At 53.8% G+C, this 12190-nt stretch overlaps 7 protein-coding genes across 7 annotated transcripts; all 7 read right to left on the bottom strand.

Moving 5' to 3' along the window:
• Nucleotides 1-660: 660 nt before the first annotated feature.
• On the bottom strand, nt 661-2763 carry LINJ_27_2220 (transcription elongation regulator-like protein; the record flags this gene model as incomplete). Its single annotated transcript, XM_001466422.1, has 1 exon — nt 661-2763. The coding sequence occupies one exon, from the start codon at nt 2761-2763 to the stop codon at nt 661-663; it is 2103 nt and encodes a 700-aa protein (XP_001466459.1).
• An 823-nt stretch (nt 2764-3586) lies between these two features.
• Nucleotides 3587-4135, bottom strand: LINJ_27_2230 (conserved hypothetical protein; the record flags this gene model as incomplete). Its single annotated transcript, XM_001466423.1, has 1 exon — nt 3587-4135. One exon carries the CDS (start codon nt 4133-4135, stop codon nt 3587-3589), a length of 549 nt encoding a protein of 182 aa, XP_001466460.1.
• A 582-nt stretch (nt 4136-4717) lies between these two features.
• LINJ_27_2240 (conserved hypothetical protein) lies at nt 4718-5461 on the bottom strand (the record flags this gene model as incomplete). Its single annotated transcript, XM_001466424.1, has 1 exon — nt 4718-5461. The coding sequence occupies one exon, from the start codon at nt 5459-5461 to the stop codon at nt 4718-4720; it is 744 nt and encodes a 247-aa protein (XP_001466461.1).
• An 868-nt stretch (nt 5462-6329) lies between these two features.
• LINJ_27_2250 (protein phosphatase-like protein) lies at nt 6330-7274 on the bottom strand (the record flags this gene model as incomplete). Its single annotated transcript, XM_001466425.1, has 1 exon — nt 6330-7274. One exon carries the CDS (start codon nt 7272-7274, stop codon nt 6330-6332), a length of 945 nt encoding a protein of 314 aa, XP_001466462.1.
• A 577-nt stretch (nt 7275-7851) lies between these two features.
• On the bottom strand, nt 7852-9030 carry LINJ_27_2260 (putative GTP binding protein; the record flags this gene model as incomplete). Its single annotated transcript, XM_001466426.1, has 1 exon — nt 7852-9030. The coding sequence occupies one exon, from the start codon at nt 9028-9030 to the stop codon at nt 7852-7854; it is 1179 nt and encodes a 392-aa protein (XP_001466463.1).
• Nucleotides 9031-9409: 379 nt separating this feature from the next.
• Nucleotides 9410-9892, bottom strand: LINJ_27_2270 (conserved hypothetical protein; the record flags this gene model as incomplete). Its single annotated transcript, XM_001466427.1, has 1 exon — nt 9410-9892. The coding sequence occupies one exon, from the start codon at nt 9890-9892 to the stop codon at nt 9410-9412; it is 483 nt and encodes a 160-aa protein (XP_001466464.1).
• A 312-nt stretch (nt 9893-10204) lies between these two features.
• On the bottom strand, nt 10205-11455 carry LINJ_27_2280 (hypothetical protein; the record flags this gene model as incomplete). Its single annotated transcript, XM_003392615.1, has 1 exon — nt 10205-11455. One exon carries the CDS (start codon nt 11453-11455, stop codon nt 10205-10207), a length of 1251 nt encoding a protein of 416 aa, XP_003392663.1.
• Between the last annotated feature and the right edge of the window lie 735 nt (nt 11456-12190).

The raw sequence follows: 12190 nt of genomic DNA on the forward strand, positions 1-12190 counted from the left end.
CACACACACACAATCACAGCCCACGCGGGGGGGAGTAAGATGTGCCCCAAGAACAGGAAAAAGAGGGAGAAGCCTGAGCAAAGCATACACAAACGCATGCGCTACAGCCTCAGGCACATACACACACACACACAAGTGGCCCACGTCGTCGAAAGGGGAAAAAAGAAAAGGAACGAGCTCGATGCTTCCCATGCCTCTTCCCCGGTTCCACAGAAGTACACCAACAGAGTTGCATAGCCACAACTACAATGAAGCACACGCACACGAGTATCAGCCAAAAAGAAGGAAAGGGGGTGAGGGAGTCAATGCTTCCCGAGGACTCTGCGCATACTTCTTCGCCCAAAAACAAACTTGGAAACCAAGTGCTTGCGCGCCCTGGTGTGTACAAGCCTTTCCACACACACCTCCACCTACACACAACTGTGCGCATGTGTGTGCTTCACTGCGCGCGCAGACACACGCACAGGGGGCGGTAGCACTTACGCCATCTCAGTGCGTTCCCTTTCACACATGACAAGACGACTCGTGAGGGCATGCGCAGAGCTGCGGAGACCCTGGTGCTGTAGAAGGCACCACCACAAGAAACAAGCTACCATGCGATGAGCACACAATGATAAAGAAACGTCTATCCCCGCGCCTGCTTCCTCGCGCAAGGGCCGCCTAAACCACCGCGGATGCATTGATGTCCATCATCGAACTCTCATCCCACAGCTCCGAGTCTCCGCTCTGCCCAGCGGAGAGCCGAACGGCAGCCGCAGCGTACTGACCTGCACTCGTTCCCGTCGCCGCCTCCTGCGTCGGCGCAGCGCGTCGAGTCGTCTTGCGGCCGCCGATAAGGAGCACGCACTCTGCCTTCAGCGCCACTATGTTCGCGTGGAGCGGCGATGCGTGACAGCGCACAAAGATGGTCCGGTGGAAAATGTGCTCGATGCGGCCTGTCTGCCCCTCCAGGCCGATGGGCGTCCAGGGGTGCTTCTGGATGTGCACCTCCGCGCCTCGAGAAAGCGTGTTTTCGAGGCAGTCTGTCGTCTGGCGTGTATCACGCCCTACGGCGTTCACCTGCGCGTACGACAACGTGCGCACGTCGTTGTTCTCCGTCAGCACATCCACATCGTTGCGGTTCAGGCGCACGATGCAGCCAACACAATTGGGCTCGGTGATGGAGACGAGATCAAACACCTGCCACACGCCCTTCGAGTGCACCGAGACACTTCCCAGCTTGCTCTGGTGGCAGTCGTTCGCCTCGACCTTAAGCTCCGCCCCAACGGTGGCGCGGTCCGGGAACAACAGCACGATGCTGCCCCAGGACTTGACTACGGTGCCGGACTCACCAGCGTGTTCACCACGCTCCACTACGACGTGCGCACCTTCGGAGAAGTGCTTCGTGCACGCGCTAAGCTCTACCTGCACCTTGATGGGCTGCACGCGGCCAGGCATTGTGCAGGTGAGCACGGCGGTGTTCGTGTTGGTGAACACGTTTTCCACCACTCCGATAGTGTTGCGCAGCTGTCCTGTCGTCACACGAACGGAGTCACCAATGCTGATGTTTGGCACCTGCGCAGCCGCCTCTGCCGCCTTGAGGGCCCGCTCCACCTTTTCGCGCTGATCGTTGTAGAACCGAGCGAGCTCCTCGGTACTGGGCTGCTCCATCTGCGCTCCCGATACAACCATGCGCGTCGAAACAGTCTTGAGGAGATAGCCCTCCCGATCAAAGTGCAGATCGCCCCACACGTATGAGTTTTCCATTTCTCGAGCCCCCACAGCCTGCCGCGGCGTGAAGAAGCGAGGCTCAAGTCGTTTCGTCGCCTTGTTGAAGGGCTTTTGTACAAAGTCCTCGCGAGGAACCACTTTGCACGTAATGTGGACACCGTCCGGGTGCAGCGCCGTTACCTGAGCAAGGTCGCCACGATAAAAGCGCTGGCGCAGGCGCACATAGTCGCCAACACGAACCTTCTGCGTGGACGGACGCGTCTCCATTGTCTGCAGAAGCTCCTTCGGGTCCACCACGGCGATGTTGAAGCGAAAGACGCCATCGAGTCCGTTGAGCACGTTCTCCACGAAGCGCTTGCGACTTGCCTCGACGTAGATGTACTCCTTCACGTGATCCAGAGCGAAGACGGAGATAATGCCGAGATCCACCTTCTTGCGTTCATAGTTACGCCCAACACGGTAGGCGTAGCACTTGTTCACAATGCGCGTCACTAGAACGCGTGACATGCGAGGGCGACACTTGACAGCAAACACCTTCGGGTCGTCCTCGTGTGGCAGAAACTGCGAGGCGAGGCGACGCGAGGACAAGTCACTGCGTGTCAGTAGTTCGTCTTCGTGGTCACCGTGCATGCGATAGTATCTGTCAGCCTCTTCGTAGTAACGAGCCATTTCTTCAACGGTCTTCTTTTCATCGCCTTCGTGGAACAGGTAGCGCTGAGGACGATCACCGTAGTCGATGTCCTCGACCTCCTCGTCGTCATCGACGAAGTCTGTGTCAGAAAGCTCGTCTTCGCTATCGGAGTCACCGCTCTCCGCAGCGTCTAGAACGTACTTGGACTTGACGCGCTCGTCATCGGAGGACCTGGCATTGCCCTCCTCCCCACGTGGCCGCTTCTTGTCTCTCTTGTGCTTCTTGTGCTTCTTGTCCTTCTTGTGCTTCCTCGGCTTGTCGCTCTCCTGCTCTCCCACCACGGCCTCGGCGGCCTCACTCACAACGGGTGCATCCGACGCCAGCAAGTCCGCCAGCTCGTCATAGTTCACCTCCTCCGCCATGCTATCCGCGGCAAGTATGCGTATAATCCCGATGTTACCCTCTCTTTATGGAGACACACATCCGAGTGTGTGTGTGTGTGCGTTTGAGTGCCTGCAAAGAGAAGAGGAAATCTGCTCGTCCGGAACTGGAGCAAAGGAGAAGATAGAGAGAGCTGCCGGAGAGACGGCGCGCTTACCGAACTACCGTCCTTCTCGTGTGTCCTATTCAAGGATAAACCACACACGCAGAAGCAAAAAAAGAAACAGAACACAACCCCGGGAGTTGGTTCTGTCAAGGGGAGAATGGAACAAGAGAGGAGAAGAGAGCGGAATGAAAGGAAAGGGAGATGAGCTGAGAGACATAGACCGAAACAGATACAAGAATGAAAAACGCCGACATACATGCATCCTCTGTCCCCCCCCCCAAGCCTGGGCTCATCCGGTGTTCGCGTTGTTGTTTGCATGCTTCCTTCAAGCGGCAACTGAAATGAACCGCAGCAAATGCAGTGGACGGTGTGTGCGACTCCAAGATGATAGATGTTCGCGTCTGCACTTGAGTCTCGCTCGCTGCCTTCGCCTTTCCCTCCTCCTCATAATGCTGCTCTTGACACTCAGTGGAAGCTCGAGAAGGGTCTCGCGCGTCCCTTCTTCCTGTTTTCAATGAAAGAAACGGGTGGGGAACGCGAGGAGAACGCGTCTCAGTGTCACTTGTACAAGGGGCAGAAAGAAGGCCGCCTCTGCTTCTATGTACATCGCGTCATCGGAAAGAAACAGCTCTACCGTGGCGGATCAGGGGGGAAGGAGGGGATGTGATACGGGATGAGCGTTAACGGAACTGCAGCCTTCACAGCTCCACTTTTGCAACAAGTTGCGCCGCGTTACCGTTGGTGAAGGTGCCGTGCCATCGCTTACCCGTGCAGTCCACATAGACGCCGAGTCCGTGCATTTGGTTTCGGCACCACTCCCCTTCATAATACGAGCCATCCGCCCACATGTAGCGCCCCGTCCCGTGAAATTCGTTGCGTGCAAACTCCCCCGTGTAACGACCACCGCTGGGAAGCGATAGAACCCCCATTCCCTCCATCAGGCCATTGCGCCACTCCCCTTCGTAGCGGGCAGAGGACGAATCGGCGAGGATGCCATAGCCGTGCATGTACGCATTCAGCGTCGCGGGCGCAGACGAAGATGCAACCGTTGCCGCAGCAGCAGCGCCACCGGTGGGACCGTGCTTCTTCGCTGCGGTGGAAAGGGATGAGGTCGCAGACACCGCAGATACCGCCTCCGCATTAGCGTCGTGCTTGATTCCGTACTTGCCCTCATAAAAACTCCCGTCTGGGTAGCGAAACGTGTCTGTTAGCACCTCGCCTTGGTCCTCTTTTCTTTTGGGTGGCATTCGCAGCGCTCACTCTCGTCTTTTCGCGAGGGAAGAGATAATAAGGGTACGAGCGCATGGACAAGCGTTTGATTTCAAAGCTGTGTTTGTAAAACAGCAGCAGCAGCACCTCCGCGGAGGAATCTCGAGTCCCACTGTGTTACTGTGCCTAAGATCAAGTAAACCGATAAAGAGAACGAAGCAGGGGTGGAGAGAGTTGTCGCAAAGAAAGTGGTGGTGGACGTCTCACATGCGGAAAGCAGTTTCGGCAGCGGCGGCGACGTTCACAATTCACCCATGCGCGCCGTCGCAGATATGGCGTCCACGGGCGCAGAAGAGAAGATGCTGACTTGAGCGGGCCGCCAGAGACGTCAATGAAGTTGAAAGGCATGTCATGAGGCGAAAAGTAAGAGAAGTGCAGAGGAGGGGGAAGATAAAGTAGTGATCGAGTGACGCATGTGGTATCGGCCCCTTTGTAAAGCTGTTGTTGCTGCTCTCTCCTTCTGTTGCGCGGTGAGATGGAGCAATCTCGCACGCGTGCGCAGGAGAGCTCTTCGGTACCCAACTCGTGTTCTCGATAATAACAAAAGTATGTGTTTGTGGTCAACGCAGCCTGCAGAACGTCATATAGGTGCTTGCGCGGACCCGCAGGCAGTACAACACCATCACCGTCGTTAAAAGAAAGTGCACCATGAGTAGCAGAGAAACAAAGGGTTGTAGAAAGAGCAGCACAACGTTTGGCCACAGAAGAAGATGCACGGCAATCGTGACCGAGTAAATGCCGCGCTTAAAGAGCAAGATAAGTGCCCCAATATCTGGCATCAACACTAAAACGCAGCACGCCGCTATCAAAGCCTTTTCTGGCGTGTGTGTTGCGAGGCTCACCACGAGCAACGCGATGTCTGCCAAAAACACAGCAGATGGCATCAAAAAGGCCAATTGCAGGGGAAGGGGCAAGATCGTCCCAATCACCAGTGGCTGTTGTCGGTGCACGCGATCTCTGTGGTGAGAGGGAACACTCGGCGGCTCAGGACAGTCTACGAAAAACAAGTCTTCATCACAGCGCGCCCCGGCGTCGGCGGGCCGCGGCGGTGCGAACGACACAACCTTCATTTTGCGCAAAGAAGGTGGCGGAATCGCGATCTTGCGCGCCATGTAGCGTGGCACGCGCGACTGCTGTTGGTTCTCGCCGCCTTTCACTTCATAAAGGAGGATGGGTGCATCTGTGTTGTCGAGAGAATTACAGTGACTCACGTCTGACGTGAAGTCGACTATGGGTCCCTGTGGAACAGGTCTTTTCCGGAACGTTCCCACGACATTCCACTCGGACACTACACCTTGATCCATCGAAGAACCTTTCCAATGAGAGTGCGTCGTTGTCTACTTTCAGCTTGTGAGTATCGGTGCGTGTGTTGGCAAAAAGTGTAAAAGACATACTTGCTTAGTTCGAGCGAACGAGAGAAAAGGAAACGACCGCTGCTGACTGTGTGAAGGGTCGTTGCTTGCGTGCCACGTTTCCTCCACTCTTTGTGTACCGTCGAGGAGGGGCAAGGAATCATAGGCAGCTGATAGATGTGGTGTTGTTTGCCGACGTGAGAAGCAGTTGTGAAAGCCGCAGAAAGGGAAAACAGGCGAGGTTATAGGTGGCGAAGGATAGACAAACCCCGTGATTCAGCGGGTGAGCTTTCCGCCCTTAGATGTGAGGGCTCCGCTTCGCTGCTTTTAGTGAAGCAGCTGAGACAACGAGCAATAGCTTGCCCTTCACGGATCCGACAGCTCTTCAAGAGCAGCTTCTTGCAAGCCTTCCCAAAAGCAGCCCTCCCCTCCCCCGTGATTCTACGGTCTCCACAAAAGGGAGAAGCAGTGCGGGGAAAAAGCATGCACGAGACACACGCGAGCGGTGTGTTTAGTGTGAGCGGGGGGGGGGGGCATTTTGTATCCTCGATAGAAAACAAGCAAGAACGTCATGAGAAGCGTGTGGTGCAGCAACAAACGCTGCCGAAACAAAGAAAAAACCACGACCGCAACAAGGTGAGCAAGAGAGGGGGAACGAGAGAAAGAAAGGGAGAACAGCGCAGTCTCCACCGCGCACTTTCGATGGTGCTGAACTATGGCATAATGAGCGGTACCAGCTCTATCAATTGGCATCCCCTTTGCTTTGGTTTCTCTCTTGCATGTGTCCGCCATAGGGTGTGTACGTGCGTGCTCTTGCAGATCACTCCGCAGAGAACTTACTCTCCACCTTCTTCAAGAACAAGCTCTTGAACTGGAGAATGATTATAGTCATGTTATCGGTGCCGTAGGAGGTGGGTGTGGACGCGAGACACGCGTTCATGAGCCGCTCACAAGCTAAAGATATGTCGCCATGGTCGGCAACTTCGTTGCGCACAAACTCGACCGCCTTTTCATTTGTCATCATGTCCCAGATGCCATCGCACGCGACAATGACAAACTCATCGTGCGGAGTCAGCTCGGTGTGGAACACGTCTGGGGTCACCGTGATGGCCATCTGCTCTGGCTTGAGACTCATGTCTTTGAACGCATAGTCGCCGAAGGCCCGGCTGAGAGACAGGATACCGTTAACTCGTCCAGCCTGCACAAACCCTCCTGCCTTCATGATGCGCTCTCGCTCGGCAGGGTTGGTGGGCTTGTGGTCCTCGCTGAGCGCTATGGCCTCGCCATTTCGGCACAACACCGCCCGTGAATCGCCGGTGTTGGCGCAGTACAAATGATTTTGGATTATCAAAACACAGTTGCCCGTGCAGCCGCTCAGTTCGTTTGGCATGGCTTTGTGAAGAGCAACGTCGCCTGTGCAGTAGGCGTCCTTCAGCGCCTTCTCGAAGTTCCCCTTCTTGAACGCATCGGTTGACGTCAGCCAGTCGCGGATGTTTGCGGCGCACGACTGCGCAAACTTGCTACCACAGTGGCCATCGAAGACCGCGGCGATCGCGCAGTCCTCGTCGCGAATGTTTCCTGGCATGTTGGGAAGTGAGAGGTAGACAGCGTGAGCGTCCTCCATCGTACTTCGCCACCCCTGCATGCTACTCGCACCGGCGCGTATTTTATCATCCTCCATCAGAATAGAGTATTTGTCGCGCACAGGAGAGATGAGGATAGTTTGTGTGTTGCCCTTAAGGGCGCTCAACCCTTTTAGAGGCATTCCTTTTGTTTTCTTCGCGTGTCGAGGGATGATGAACGAGAGAGAAAACAGTTGTGATTCTAGGCGGCCTAGGCGCAGAACGCGACGTATGGTCCTGGCCCTCTCAAAAGCCTGCTAATTCTGCACGTTTGTAGCGGCAACTGACCGGCTTCAGGAAAATGAGAATCCACCACACGTTAGCGCAGAGAGCAGACAAAGGACGAGAGTAGAGCTGGAGGTCTCGTGTGTAAAACGCAGCTTTCTTCCTGAACACCGCAAACGCCGCAAGCAACATCGACTACGTGTAGCTGGCATATGATCATAGACGTCTATACGCAATGCGGAAGCACACAGCCTCCACAAAACGGCTTTGGAGGTTCGCGTACACGCGCAAAGGGGTCTTCTTTGTGTTGTCAGGTTTTTTGGGGCTCTTTTCTCCACTGGAATCACCAAAAGATCTGGGTCACACACGTCGAAAAGGCGTAAAGGTAGCGCAGCTCCTCCACCAGGTCGCACCACATTCACTTAATTAAGTTTCACTTTTCTTACAGGGCAGAGCACAAAAGGAAAAAAACTACTGAGATACCGGATGCGTAGCTCACTTCTTTCCACCCTTCGCCGCGTTGAACTTGAAGAAAATGATGTCGCCATCCTGCACCTCGTAGTTCCGCCCCTGCTGATGCTGCTTGCCCTCGTCGCGGCAAGCGGCCTCACTCTCCAGCCGGTCAAAGTCAGCCCATTCGATCACATCTGCGCAGATGAAACCCTTCTCCATGTCAGTGTGAATCTTGCCGGCTGCCTGTGGCGCCTTGGTTCCACGCTGGATAGTCCAACACTTCACCTCATCAGCGCCGGCGGTGAAGTAGTGGATAAGGTTGATGATGCTGTACGCCGTCTTGACGATCTTGTGGATCTGTGACCTGGTCTTCTTCTCCTCACAGTACTTATCCACCTCGTCTGGAGACATAGCGACAAAGGTCGTCTCCAGCTCCGCCGAAAACGGGATCATGGGCTCACCGGTGTGCTCGTCGATCCAGTCCTTGAGCTTCTTCAGCCATTTGTTGCGCTGCCGCATATAATCGTCCTCGGACATGTTCACCAAGAACATGGCCGGCTTTGCGGTCAAAAGCTGAATTGTGTTGAGAAAGTCGATCTCCTTGCCGTTCCACTGGCAACAGCGCACTTGCTTGCCTTCCTCCAGGACCCCCTTCACCTTGTGCAGCGTGTCGAGGTCACCCTTCTTCGACTTGTCGAGACCACGGTTGACAATGGGCGTCAGCTTGTCAATAAGACCGTTGACACACTGCAAATCTTTCATGACAAGCTCGGAGAAGATGATCTCGAGATCTCGAATAGGGTCTAAGTCGCCCTCTACGTGCGTAATCTCCATCTCCTCAAAGACGCGCACCATGTGGATGATGCCATCGCACGAGCTGATGTGAGACAGAAAGTTGTTACCAAGACCCTCACCGTTGCTTGCACCGCGCACAAGACCAGCAATATCGCAAATGTGTACTTGTGCAGGCACGATGGACGCCGGCTTGTGGATACGCACGAGTTTATCAAAACGGTCATCTGGAATGTTGATATCGGCGGTGTTGGGATCAATGGTGCAGAAGGGGCGGTTCTCTGCCGGAACACCCTTCTTGGAAAGGATATTAAAGAGCGTCGACTTGCCCACGTTGGGAAGGCCAACGATGCCGACCTTGAGGTTGCTTCCAGGACGGCCAAGCAACACGGTCTTGGACTCCACCTTCTCTTGCTTCTTTGGTGGCATTGAGACAAGGGTGTACAACAGAATGTGGCTGTTGTTCTCTCTTGCTATGGTGCAAAAATGACTTGAAGCGTAGAAGAAAAGTAGCTAGCAGGAAAAAGGCACCGTTTCAAGGAGTGGATCGAGAAGCGGGTATTAGGTAAAAGGTGCAGAGGAGGCAGATTAGGCAAAGACGCATGAACAAAAAGATACTGCCGAGAAGGGTAAGCAAGAATACAATGGCAGCCCCCCTTGTTGCCAGCTGCAAACAAGTGTCGCTATGCAGTACCAAAAGATCGTGTGTTTGCAGCTCGTCCGGTGTTAGCTTTGAGACGCGGCAGAGAAGCAAGCCGCGATTTGACCAAGAATAGTAGCAGGCGCTCGAGGTTGAAGTACACGGTGATCACAGAATGATTCTTGTTTCATTTCTGGGAGCGGCAATCGGCTGAGGGTTGTGGTGCTGGGTGTGAGCGCACGAGCATCCGCAACGCTGCTCGCTGATGAGCGCACGCAACTGCTCCAGTTCCTTCTTCTTTCTCGCAATGACCAACGCATTTTCCTCCAATGCCTCACGAAAAACTGCATCATCGTCCTCTTCCTCCAAACCTCCATCGGAGAGCTCGATCATCGATGTGCCAACGCCACCCTCCTCCTCTGCAAAACGACTCTCTCGCTGATCTTTTAAGTAGGCGGCAATCTCATTGTTGCTCCTTTGAAGTAGCTCAATGTACTCTTCTGTTTCTTCGATTTCAAGGTGAATAAGTTCCAAATTCACCGCTTTATCTGGGGGTACCGTCCCGCTTGTCATTCCGGAACCTGTAGACCGCTGAATCATGTAAACACCTGGGAGAACCATATCCCCCCAATCATCATTGCTTTGGCTCATGACTAAAGCTTGTAGTCTTATCAGTTATGACACAATGTGTGAAGGGTGTGAAGAGCAACAACCTTTGTCACTCAGAACCAGCCACACGCACAATACAGACCAAGGATGTGTGAATATGATAATGATACAGCGCAAGTAAAATTGGTAAAGAAGAAATTGTGAGTAAAAGTGTAGATATCAATCTAGGCCGTAAGGCGCTGTGAGTCGAGGCCATCCTTGTGAGTCCCCCCACTCGGCTGAGAGGCCAATCACATTCTCTCCTAACTACGATAAAAACGGATATTTTAGGTTGCAAATCACTGCTTGTTCGTGTTACATAAGAACACGGCACAGCTGACATACTGCGTCAAGAATACGCAATGAAATTTCGTAGTTCATTACAAGCACTGCATTTTCCCCTCCTCCATTCCCCTCGCCATCTGCACACCCACACAGCAGGGCTGCGAGAAAACTACTCCGGAGCAGGAACGCCTCGACGTCACCGCCGGTTCCAAATCCCTCGGTTCCCAAGACTTTGCTGTTTACTTCGCGGAGGACCGGTTTCTTCACAGCACCATACGAGGAGCGCTGTATTGATCCTGTACTCTCTCTAGTGTTCTTGGGGCGGTGTCTTATACGCAGTTTGAGGGTCAGACCACATTGATGCTGCGTGGTAGTTGCCCAGCATCTCCACGACGTTTGACTGGGCTTTGCTCTTATGAAAAAGAACCAGTCGCTAAAGTTCTCAAAGATTGTCCATCGAAGCGTTTTCTCCGATGCATCTACAGTCCTGCGTCCAAGTCGCTCAAGAAACAAGACCTTCTGCCTCCTAAAAGCTTCTTTCAGCTGCTTATTAATAGACTGCTGCACGAAAACAACTTGCACACCTGATTCGGTCAAGCACGCCTCCAAGTGTTTTGCATGACAGCAATCGTCTAATCGTCTGACACAACATGATCGAAAGCACTTTCGCTTTTCGATCATTTGAGCGCAGAAAATAACTACATCCTTGCTTTCTGCGCACTCGGGCAGAACAAAATCAAGCTCCGAGGTTTGCGAATCACGCTCAGCCTGAAGAGTAGCGTTGTAAGCGCCGGCGGCTTCAACAGCTCGAATCTCCTTGCGGAAACCCTTTACAGAATCCGATGAGAAACTGGTTGGAGCCATGCCCTTATTGTGTGATCTAGCAGCTTCAGAGGTGAGGCTAAGTGAGCCGAGTACGCTGCTGTCGCGCTCGTCAACACCAAAGCGGTTTACTCGCAATGATAGTGGCAAAATTCGTCTCGCGCGCTCGCACTGCCAGTACAGCTTGCCAACGTCTGCCTTCCTCTCCATCAGCAAGCTGCAAAGCAGCCAGGACCCGATGAGTTGTTCTCTTCTTGTTTCCGCCTCTACAGAGGCATAAGCCACAGCTTTCAAAAAGGCAAGCAAGGTCGCAGTCTGCTCACTCCTGCTGCGCTGCCAATGCTTGATGAAAGTGTCGACATCATCAACAAACGTCCTTGACTCTGTAGAAAACACGGGACGAGCTTGCATGCGGACACGGCAGAAGCTGCTAAGAGTCAACAGCAAGTCAGTGTCCATGATTCCCTAACGGCCGGACAAACTAGTATGCGCGGCCGCTTTCAGTGTGTTTCAAGTGAAGCCACAGAGAAAGTGGAGAGGTCTTTGAGGATCGACCCATGATGCGAGACTACTCGATCGAGAATGTCAAACTGTAGCCACGACTTGCGATGGTGCTTGATGATGGCAGAGGAGTTTAGTGTCTAGAACAGCTATTCCTCCAGCCAACCTCGCTGCGCAGGCAAGAAAAGATGCGTGAGTGGCTTTTCTCTGACTAGAGAATCAATGTTATCAATATTTTCGGTCCTCGCCCTCCGCATGTCACACAAGGAAAGCGCTCAGCACACCACCTTGGCGAACATAAAAAGATCGATGTTTTTCGATAGAGAGTCGCCACTCAGCAGTGTGGCAGCGTGGCGACTCACGTGCAGAAATATACGCCGGCTGGTTCATCACCACCAGCAATGCGGATGACCCTGCCACGGTTTATCCTAAAAGCGGCAGCTTCTTGGACCTTCTTTTCTTCTGCTTTCTGGAAAGGGTAGGGACTATGACGGAACCTACGGCCCGCCTCTAGCCGCCCATAAACGCGGACATCCCATAGGCCTCCTACGGGGGCTCGTGAGCCACCAGCTGGTCAATACCAAGGTGGCCTCTTCCGAGAACAACTTTTTAGAGAAGCAGCGGACCCAAATGATATGAAGGAAAGTGATACCGCTCTTATTCACCAAGCACGAACCGGCTCCGAGATCAAAC

This window comes from Leishmania infantum, chromosome 27, assembly GCF_000002875.2.
Source record: "Leishmania infantum JPCM5 genome chromosome 27".
Lineage (NCBI taxonomy): Eukaryota > Euglenozoa > Kinetoplastea > Trypanosomatida > Trypanosomatidae > Leishmania > Leishmania infantum.